This window comes from Pseudoliparis swirei, chromosome 24 (assembly GCF_029220125.1).
Source record: "Pseudoliparis swirei isolate HS2019 ecotype Mariana Trench chromosome 24, NWPU_hadal_v1, whole genome shotgun sequence".
Lineage (NCBI taxonomy): Eukaryota > Metazoa > Chordata > Actinopteri > Perciformes > Liparidae > Pseudoliparis > Pseudoliparis swirei.
In genome coordinates, this window is record NC_079411.1 from 6410299 (window position 1) to 6421858 (window position 11560).

General features: G+C 41.5%; 2 protein-coding genes across 2 annotated transcripts; both read right to left on the reverse strand.

Moving 5' to 3' along the window:
- Positions 1-399: 399 nt before the first annotated feature.
- On the reverse strand, positions 400-6262 carry lap3 (leucine aminopeptidase 3). The gene is made up of 13 exons (XM_056409251.1): positions 6069-6262; positions 5604-5719; positions 4907-4961; positions 4717-4822; positions 4416-4575; positions 4114-4278; positions 3146-3304; positions 2929-3053; positions 2663-2751; positions 2467-2569; positions 1487-1566; positions 1274-1386; positions 400-912 (listed from the first exon to the last, which is right to left on the reverse strand). Exons 1-13 carry the CDS (start codon positions 6165-6167, stop codon positions 726-728), a joined length of 1557 nt encoding a protein of 518 aa, XP_056265226.1. The 5' UTR covers positions 6168-6262; the 3' UTR covers positions 400-725.
- Positions 6263-7176: 914 nt separating this feature from the next.
- clrn2 (clarin 2) lies at positions 7177-11272 on the reverse strand. The gene is made up of 3 exons (XM_056409634.1): positions 9421-11272; positions 8402-8581; positions 7177-8279 (listed from the first exon to the last, which is right to left on the reverse strand). The coding sequence occupies exons 1-3, from the start codon at positions 9671-9673 to the stop codon at positions 8011-8013; spliced, it is 702 nt and encodes a 233-aa protein (XP_056265609.1). The 5' UTR covers positions 9674-11272; the 3' UTR covers positions 7177-8010.
- Between the last annotated feature and the right edge of the window lie 288 nt (positions 11273-11560).

Sequence of the window (11560 nt, forward strand, 5' to 3'; positions counted from 1 at the left end):
AAATGAGAGCTTATGAGGGGACGCAATAAGCTTTGTTTCAAAGAGTCCCAAGCTAATGCACGCTTTCAACTTTGGGGCAACAGTTTGGGGAAAGGCACTGACTTGCCCCGTTGCATAATGACAAGTCCATAAAGAAGTTGCTATCAAAGTCTGAAACTTGACTGGCCTTTGGGATGAATGCCATATTGGATGAAATATCAATATTGGCATGCATCCTCACTCATGCTCTTGTCGCAAATCACAGCAGCCAGTTTGCAAAATCTGTTGGTAAACCTCCCCATCCCATGATTCTAAAATTAGGTATTCAGAAATCCCATACAGGGTGTACTCTTTGGGTGTGAGGTAGTGTGCGTTGGTGTGTTAACTAAAGAGCTATACAGATTACAAAGGTGTCACATACATAATTAATGATATCGTTTATTTCATACATCATATACATTGTTGACAATAAAGTTTCAGTTGTCTTTAGCTGATATCACAACAGTGTGGGGATCCTCTGTACCTGTGACCTCGACGCATTAGCTGTATGTAAACATAAAAGCTGTCATGTTGGTTTACAAAAAAATCAGCAATGAATCCCTGCCAACATTTCCTGAGCTCTTCAATGGATATGATATTGTCCATTTTTTTATTCTAAACCTGGCCAATGCTGAGAGATCAGGGTTGAATCTCGCTACAGAAGAAGCTCACAGTCTTGTGTCCATTCTGATATTTGTGTCAATCTCTCAGCCACTGTGGGCCAATCCGGCAGCAAACTCCACCAGTGTACGTGTTGGTCTTCCAGACATGCCTTTTCTCAGGTAGGGAACTTCATCTTTGTTGCCCATCACACCTGCGATGTCCAGATGAGCCCAATGAGGAGCTGTGACAAACTCTCTCAGGAATGCAGCTGCTGTGCAGGCGCCGCCAGACCTAGAAACATGACCAACATAGTCAGATTCAGGTTAATAAAGCCATGGGAATACATATTGGTCCTGTTCTGAACTAACTCAGGCTAATATGCTGTTATCATGTTTTGTAAATTCTCTTTATTTTCAGCGTGCTCATTTGGTTGTTGATTCGTTAATCCTAGATCAAGTTATCTTGAGTAACAATGCGCCCTTATTGTGAAATAGACACGAAAGACGAGTTGAAACCATCATTTGATGAATTTCAAACATCCAGACTCATAACAAAGAGTTCAACACTCTAATATGGTTAAACTATTCACTTCGGTGATACACGCACAAGGAGTCTGTACTCCTCTGATGACGGCAGGCAGCAAGATACGTACCGGCTGTACTTGCCGACGTTGTTGAGGTCAGCCAGCTGGCTGTCAGTCACCTGTCTGGTGTAGTGCTGGAACAAAGGCATCCGCCAAACTCTGTCACCTGTCACAACACTAGCCTGCAAAACCACACACACACACACACACACACACCATTAGTCAACACAGGAGCTGATGGACTGAGAGGGTGGGAGCATGTTTATTGTGCATTCACAATACCTTGTGTAGTTGTTCCCAGAGCCAGTCAGAGTTTGTAAACACTCCAGTTGCTGCTGAGCCGAGAGCTACATCTATCGCACCTAAGAGCAAAAAAAAAGAAACCATATTTTAAAACAGACACATTATATTTGCACATCTTATTATCAGAACTTGTAGTTAACGACAGTTGGTCACTTACAAATCTGGCCTTCTAGTTCTGGTCCATCTCATGTTCACACTGACTATTATTACCAAGCTGTAAACATGAACTCACATGACCTGGTATCTGGACAGTTTTGGTGATGGTCACCCTGCATCATTTGCGCTGCACGGCGACCACGAGTGACACCAAGTCATGCAGCACTTTCATGCACCTCAAGTGTTCATTTATCTTCTCTGGTATCACAAAGAAACAGCTAATTATAAGCTCTAATGTTTGAGAAGGCGACAACTGGACCTTGAATGTCATGAATGGGAACACAGAGACAGGTTGAAATAGTCCTAAACTGTTATTTTAAGGGTTATAGATACTTTAGAATTTCTACAGTTCTCTTTACTTTAGACACAACCAAAACCTCTTTTAAAGATGTGTTTTGCGGCAGGATATAGACAGGGGATAAGCAGAGAGGGGACAGTATGTTGTTCATCACCTCCAACACACCTCTGTTTAAACTCCAACTCACTTTCTGATTTAGCAAAGGAATTTCCTGCATTCACTTCCACTTATTTACACTTTCATCAAACTTAACAAACCCATAATAAGTCTAATGTGAGGTCAAAGACCGTGCCAACGCCGCTTTCTACACATCGGAAAAAAACAGAGACTCATATTTATAAGTCAAATGAATGTATTTAGATCACTCAAATATATAAGCAATTTGAAAGAATATGATTTGCCATAAAAACTAAACATATGGCATAACATAATGCAAATATGATGTAAATATAAAAAACATTAGTTGTTTCTCATCACAAAACACTACTGTGTAAAGAAATCCCACCTGTTAGCGTAGCAACATTGACGATGGCTCTTGGGTTGAAAGTGTGTCCGTAACACAGCGCGTCAGCGAGAACCAGCCGGCCCTCTGCATCTGTATTGTCAACCTGTACACAACAACAATACAACCTGCTCATCTGAACTCACACATGTAAATGCACAAAAGGTATCACACTCACGGAATGGTTCGTTCCACCCACCTGGATTGTTTTTCCATTTTTGGCCCTGACAACATCCCCTGGTTTAGTAGCTTTTCCACTGGGCATGTTCTCACACAGGGGAGCCAGACCTAATTTATTGTTACCAGTGGAAACAATTAGGTTAAGAGATTTCTTTTCAATTCATCATTACAATATCAATGATACGTGCATGTAGTGGTTAAAAAATCCATTGCAGGGTGTTCATATTTATAAATTCTCTAATTTACAATCTATGGTATAAGAAACTACAAAGTCAAACCGTTTACCAATAATGTTGACGGGTAGCTTCAGAGCTGCTGCTGTGACGATAGATGCACACACGGTGGCCGCTCCCCCCATATCAGCTCTCATCTGATCCATAGAAGAAGACGGCTTCAGAGAAATACCGCCGCTACCAAGAAGTCAAAACAACATTAATGTGAGCTTTGTAATGATTTTCTTTATGCGAGTTACTGGGCTTGAGTGTGTATTGTGATGGTTTACCTGTCAAAGGTGATGCCCTTGCCCACTAAGAGCAGTGGGGCCTGCTTGCTGTCAGGAGCACCGTTGTAATGCATCTCCAGGAAGACAGGGGGCTCCTCTGAGCCTCGAGACACACTGAGAAACGCTCCCATCTGTTGCTGCTCGATCCAGGCCTGAGACCTACAGACACAAATGAACCGTTAGACCAAAAGTCTTCCTTTAACCTATCTTCACGGTGCAAAAAAGGATAACCAATCAATTTAGACAAGACCTTATTTTAAGCGATAGATTATTTTTGATTGAATAATTGTCAAGAATTGTTTCTATGATTGTAAAAAAGAAGATCTGGTTTACAATCACTTGGGTCTCAAAAAATATTTATTTTTTAAAGAAAAAGGCCAATCACAATCTTCTGCAGCCAAATGACATTCAATATCTGGCAACATAATAAGAAACCGTTTATTTATAAAGGTCCTAAAATGCCATAACTGGTCGGTTAACCCTTGTGTTGCCTTAGGGTCATTTTGACCCGAATCAATATTACACCCTCCCCCCGCCTTAGGATTAATTTGACCCCATTCAATGTTTAATGTCGGTGTTCTTTCGGTAGTCAACAAACAAACATAAAGTGCCTCACACTTAAACTTGGAAAACAATATTAATTCTAATAATTTTCTGGAGGTTTTAATTGCTGGCGTCAAATTGAACCCAAAGGGTAAAATATGTTAGTAAATATAAAGGTAACAGGAGGGTGAAACATTGAATCGGGTCAAAATGACCCAAAGGCGGGGGGAGGGTGTAATATTGAGTCGGGTCAAAATGACCCTAAGGCAACACAAGGGTTAAAGAGCACACGCGTCTAAAATGCACTTCAACAATGCGACAAATCAAAACAATGGACTGTACTTCACATGTCGGCGTGCTTTGTTGTTGTTTTCTGAGTACTGACATAATTGGGACGCTGCAGTAATGATGAATGATTCACAGACCTCTTATTTATTGTGACTCGATCAGCATGCAGCGCTAATCTCTCTTCGATGGTGTTGGCAAAAGCAGTAGGAGTGATGTGATTGGCGGGAGCTTCCATGAGTAGCCGCGCCAGGTTTTGGCCATCTGCATACATGACTCCTTTCTGCCACCCGGTCGAGTCGGAACTAAGAACAAGCCCGTACATACACAAACACACACACACAAATACATATACATGATTAGCATGATGCTGCGTACATCGTGAATAACCCTGCAGTATCAAACGCCCCGGCTTTGTGCTTCAGCTCGTTTGTTAGTCTACCTTCCATGAAGCTGTGTGGTTACTTTGGTCTTCTTCTTGGTTTTTAATTCGTCGTATTGGAACAAACCCAGAGTGGCGCCTTCTGCTGCCGATTGGGCATCACCGCATCCGTCCACCTCCACGTGGTTCACCTCCAGGTCCTGAAGCAGCCGGCATCCAGCTGAACACAGACACACAGACACATGCAAATATATCAGCCAGGTAGTCACTCCAGTGAGATCAGATAAGACATCTTTATTGTCCATTGCATGAAATTTAAATATTTGCCCGTACGAAGACGAGCAGAGACAACGTGTCTTACCAGACGTTGCCTGTCTGATGTTCTCTTTGCTGGTGTCCCAGTTTTCTGCCGCACACACACCCGCACTGGTCTTACCAAGCCCGACGACTGCGACGCACGGGAAGTCCTGGAGAAGACACAGAGAAGATTGAATTACGCCGATGTTGTCAAGAGACCGGGTTTGTCTTATTCTGATGTCACTCCTCGTTACCTTGTGGATTCCATAAAATATTCTGCTTTTGCCTTTCTTGAGAGCCGGTCCAGATCTGGAGAGAGCCAATCAAAAAATAGTTTATTAACCACCTGCGCAACCGATTAGACAGAGACACCGTGTTAACGTGGTTTCCAGGGATGCACCAGAGAGGTTTTTGGCAGTCTTGTTTACACTACTTGATGTATTTCAACCCTTTGTACTGCATAATAAAGGTGTACTGTTACCTCATTTTGTATCTTGTTTTTGCAACATTGCAAGATCTGAATGTTGCATCATTTATTATGTTGTCCTGACCAGGGAAACACAATGTTGTTCCTATGTGCACTGTTTATAGATGGATGACTATAAAGTATCTCGATCCTTACCTTATTTCTTAATATCAGTGATGTATCGATTCTTTTGTTTTTTTAACTTATCAGTGAGGTTTACTCTGTGCATTTCTCTGGGTGGGACTTGCATGATTAAAATGTACACAGGCCTACATATTCATGGTCATTTTTTGTAGGCCTGTGTACATTTTAATCATGCATCGTTACAATTAAACATAAGTTAATTATAAAAATGAATCAATTAATAATAAGTTAACAGCCTACAACTGATAACTTTTATGAAGGTAGAATTCATTGCAGGACCCTTATTGTTATAATCACAGAATAAGACGTGTACTGACAGCTCACAAACATCACAGACTCACATTTTCAGCAGTTCGGAGAGTTTTCCAGAAAGATTTTGGTCAAAACCTGCAGCCGCTTCAGTCAGATGAAGGCCGCCCTCCTCTCCCTCCTTCTCAAACACTCCCAGCACCAGACCCTGCAGGCACACAAGAAAGAGAGAGAGAAGAAGAAAAACCGATCAATCTACAATTCTCTAAATTGACAGATCAATAGATCTCACACTAATAATACAAATGCTTGCTTGTAACTCATCCACAAACCTCACAGATTACACTGACTGTTGACTGTGCTAAAATAGAGCTGTTAAATACATTCACAATTGAAGCCAATTAAATAACCGAGTGGCTGATGATTGGAAGTAACTTGTGCACAAACACACAGAGAGAGAGAGAGAGAGAGAGAGAGAGAGAGAGAGAGAGAGAGAGTGCCTATCAGCTTATGTTTGACAGGCTAACAGCTAGCGCTCACGGCTAACGACTCCTTACTTTCTTCTCGTTCAGGTGAGTCTGTGACGCGGAGAACGACCTGCAGCATTTTGTCCGCGCCGCCGTCTGCACGGTTCTCCTCGCAAGAAGCATCGTCATCAGTTGTACATATGTTAAACCCCGAAACAAACTATTAACTCAGAGATGTAGAGGTCGCATGCATGTGCAAAGACCTGACAGCGTCGCGTTGTTTATTCGTCACTTAAACGCGACCACGGAGTTCATTTAGTCGCCACGTGGTGGCAGCAGCGAGCAGCTGCAGGGGGCTTTGAATCAGCCCAAAACGAATGACACAAATAGTGACATGTAGGCCAGTAGTGTATTCCAGGGTATACGCTGGTATACGGCGTATACCCACTTATTTTTCAGTCAGCATTGCGTATACCCACTTCTCAATCACCGCTGGTGCCTGGTGCGCATTATTTATAAAACAGGGCGTTTATCCTTTGCTGTAATGGCAGGGCTCTTCAATATTATCTCGCGGCAGAGCGATGCGCCCAGCACGGCATCGGAGCTCTGCTGTGCTGCGCGCAGACGGACGCACACGGATGAGCACACTCTTTACTTAATTGCAATTGTGAGGTACTTAGATTTGCTGCTACTTTATACGTTATACTACTAATTGGAAGGAACTATTGGGGGCTTTAGAATCAGATTATGTAACAAAATATAATTGACAAATAAATGACGATGTCTATCATAGAATAATATAAAACATATTGATCCTCCAGAATGAATTACATTCCCTCCAGTATACATTGAGTAATTAAGTCCCACATAAAAATGATGCAAACATTGATGCATCAATATAGCCTTAAATTATATAATATACAATATTGTGGGATATCCTGCATTATGATTAATTGAATTGTTGGTACCATAAGTATACTTTGATTCTAATACCTTTGAATTGATTTACATTTTTTAATGCATATCATATTCTTAAGAAGGATAATGAAATATGTTTACACTGTATTGCTAATTTTATTTCAGTAAAAGATCTGATATTGTTCAACAACGGCCGTGAAAAAATATCAGTGCATGAATATTCCCAAAATAATTGATAATCAACTCTGCAACAACACATTTAATGAATGTATTGTTCTTTATCAAGTCTGAAAAAGGGAAACTCACCTAATTTTAAATGTAATACTTTTGCACACAATTTTAAGCAAGAAAATTATTTATTCCATGACAACGGCGTCACTTGATGTTTCTGTTTCACTTACATCATACAGTAGATTAATTTACATCATGAATTATATTTTTATAAGAAGGAAATCTTCGCTGGGTCAAGACCTGATATTTGCAAGTTTAGAGATTAAAATATTATTACAGAGCAAATACAAAAGAAAGAACAATCCCTCAGGTCATTAGGAGATAATAACAACAATAAAACACAAACTTGTGCTTCAACTATAATTATTTAATTGATGTCTTATATGTTATAGTGTTAATGACCAGGACATAATAACCAATCTATTAAATGTATAGAAGTCCCTTAATGATGGCCAGAGTGACTTAACCTTTATAACAGCTGAACATTTTATGACCAAGATAAAGTGAATAAAAGTGAAAAAATAAATCTCTTTCTGTTTATGGAAGATTGTTAACATTACATATACCACAACTCCCTGTGAAGTAAATTGTTATTCATGCATAATTGTACAATTTCTATTAGGGATCAACAATAATTACTCTGAAAACCAAAATGGAGACTTTAAGCGAACAATAAAGTGAGTTAAAAACTATACCTATAAGGAAAACAATAATGATATATTTACATTTTGCAGCTATCGACAGAATATATCCAACATGTCCAGAATGCAAAGGGAAGTTTGGGATGCAGGACGCTTGGCACTGGCACAATGCTGGTTTCACTCGGCTGTCTGTCATTGGGGTTTCCTCCAGTCCTGTAAATGCTCCTCGGTTGATTGGTCCTTCAGTAGAGCAGGTCCAGAGCAGAGATGGTGGGTTCTTCTGGTTTCTTGATCTCCGGTTTGGGCATTTTGATTCGGCTCATGGCAACCACTCCACAGACGGCCAAGTGAGTCGCAATGCTGCCTACGCCCAGCCAGAAGGACCAGTCCAGGCCGTCGTCCAGGACAACCAGCACGAAGAAGTTCTCCCGATGATTGGCCACCCGCTCGGTCAGAGCGTGGTGCCTCATGGCTGCCAGGAAACACAGTACACCCAGGGCACCGAAAAGAGCTGAAAAAAATAAAGAGGGGAAGTTCAGAAGCAACAGGAAGTGAAGCAAGCAAGAAAAGAAAAAAACATCAACAATTGAGATTCTGAGGGAAAGAGTGATTCGGAAAGGTTGCCTCACACACCAGCGATGACGTTCCACAGGTAGAGTCCTTTGAGCCCTTTGATGCTTTGATAGGGAACTTTGCGTGCGTTGTATATGCAGAAAGACAGACTGACCAGTGCGAAACCCACAGCCACCAGCAGGAAGAGGATCACCATCATGTGAAGGCCGCCATTCAACGTCCGCACAAGCTTTGGGAAAACTATCCCGAGAAGAAACACAGATAAATAAAACACAGCATGATGTGCGGATGCAGCATTTCTCTTCTTTTGTGATTATCACAGGTTTAACTGGAAAGATGGAGCCTTAACGGATAAATTATGTTGCATACTAGCCTGAATATGTTTATGTTTTTATATTGTTTGGTGCTTATGTTTTAATGTGAAGATGGTATATAAGTGTATATGTTTGTTTTATGATATCTATGTCAATAAACTAAAACATTAGCACAATTGTTGGATGTGTGTGGTATATGTGCAGTATAATGTGCCTTATATGTTTCTTATTCTTTCAATATCCAAAAGAAAGCATGTGGCACGTTTTTAATATTGTTTAAATGGAGTTTATTTGAAGTATGTTAAAAGATGTAATGAACTCATGCCAATTTAATTCTAATTTAAGAAACCTAATATTGGTGAGATAAGCTCCAAACTCTCCCTAAGCCATAAGGCTGAAAAAACACCGCTTTTGTTATATTTGAAAGCTCTGCGACCTCCGAGACTTGTTAAAATAGGTTTGCTTTTTTGGTTACTAAAATGTTAAAATATCATGAGCTATCTGTGAACCTTATATGTGTCATTGTCACTGTTAAAAGCTCTCATGTGGACCACAGGAAGAAGAAATAGTCTGTCTGGCAATGAGAATCTAAAGAAACAATCCACTTTGAATAAAACGTTTACATTTTTTTCTGCAGATTTCATGGAAATAATAAACATTTTACATTTCAAGAAATAAATGTCTTTATCCAACTATGTTTTCTATGTATTAAATAGTGAACCCTTTGTGTGTAGTCTATATGAACAGAGGGCAGTTTGATCCTACTGTATATCTTGGAGCGCCTGTTGCCGAGCCCACACTTCTTGGTCTTTCCTCCCTGGAACAAGCCGTAGTAAATGTCCCCGATGAACTGCTCCAGCTCCGGGTGGGACGCGTTCACTATCTCCGCCCCGGTTTTACACAGGATCCGTCCGGTGACCCATCGCTCCGTGGACAAGGCCACGACCAGGAGCACCACCGAGCCGACACAGAGCACCGAGGCCACCGAGAAGGTTATCCGTTTCCACAGCGAAGGCATCTCACGAGCCCATGCTGCCCCGAGGAAGGTAACACGAGGCCGGGCAGCGACCGCGGAGCGCACTCGGCGATCACCATGAGTTTGCTCTGTTAGTTTGTAAAAAAGGAGGAATTAGTCATCATCGGGTAAATAAAAGGTATGTCTCTTGGTGACATGTCGCGTGTGTTGTCGTGCGAGTCCACAGAGGAGGAGAAACCGAATCCATGGGGGTCAAAGAGATCCGTTACCGGGAGAAACTCTATCCCATGCCCAGTGCGCCTGCTTTCCTCTCTCCCTCCCTCTGCACTCTCCTCCTTATTCAGCGTACGCATTAACCTTTGTTTTGGACATGTTTCACGATTGGTGTCATTAAGGCCATGCACGCGTAGCTAATAGTCTCAGAATGAGTGATGCGATGCTCTGCAGCACCTAAAGGTCAGAGTGGTAAACACAGAGGGGCCAATGGGTGCAGACTCGGTTTATAGGTCGTTAAGGTCCCTTTTCTTAAAGAGCACGTCTTTGTTCATTTATTAAACTAAACAGCCGTCTGTTTGGGGGCGGCTGTAGCTCAGTGGGGTAAGGGGGTCGTCCTGCAACCCCAAGGTTGTCGGTTCGATCCCGGCTCTCCCCATTAGTTGTTGGAAGTCGAAGTGTCCTTGAGCAAGGCACTGAACCCCCAGTTGCTTCCCGGGCGCATCACTGCAGCCCACTGCTCCTTAATAACTAAGGATGGGTTAAATGCAGAGAACTAATTTCCCCTTGGGGATTAATAAAAGTATATATCTTATCTTATTGATCGTATCCAAACAACAGCATGTCATTTCTGTCTCTACGTGTCACGTTAACACTTCTCAGCTCGCCGCAGAGCTCCGATGCCGGCGTGTCTGTGCGCATAATAAGTAGCTTGCATGCTGAAAAAGTGTGAGCACCCCTAGTTTATAATGATTTAGATTAGATATAAATATATATATATACACTACCGTTCAAAAGTTTGGGATCACTTAGAAATGTCCTTATTTTTCAAAGAAAAGCACTGTTTTTTTCAATGAAGATAACATTAAATCAATCAGAAATACACTCTCTACATTGTTAATGTGGTAAATGACTATTCTAGGTGGAAACGTCTGGTTTCTAATGAAATATCTCCATAGGTGTATAGAGGCCCATTTCCATCAACTATCACTCCAGTGTTCTAATGGTACATTGTGTTTGCTAATCGCCTTAGAAGACTAATGGATGATTAGAAAACCCTTGAAAACCCTTGTGCAATTATGTTAGCACAGCTGAAAACTGTTTTGCTGATGAGAGAAGAGATAAAACTGGCCTTTGAGCTAGTTGATTATCTGGAGCATCACATTTGTGGGTTCGATAAGACTCTCAAAATGGCCAGAAAAAAAGAACTTTCATGTGAAATTCGCCAGTCTATTCTTGTTCTTAGAAATGAAGGCTATTCAATGCGAGAAATTGCAAAGAAACTGAAAATTTCCTACAGCGGTGTGTACTACTCCCTTCAGAGAACAGCACAAACGGGCTCTAACCAGAGCAGAAAGAGAAGTGGGAGGCCCCGGTGCACAGCTCAGCAAGAAGACAAATACATTAGAGTCTCTAGTTTGAGAAATAGACACCTCACAGGTCCTCAACTGGCAGCTTCTTTAAATGGTACCCATAAACGCCAGTGTCAACGTCGACAGTGAAGAGGCGACTCCGGGATGCTGGCCTTCTAGGCAGAGTGGCAAAGAAAAAGCCATATCTGAGACTGGCCAATAAAAAGAAAAGATTGGTATGGGCAAAAGAACACAGGCATTGGACAGAGGAAGATTGGAAAAAGGTGTTATGGACAGATGAATCCAAGTTTGAGGTGTTTGGATCACACAGAAGAACATTTGTGAGACGAGAACAGGTGAAAAG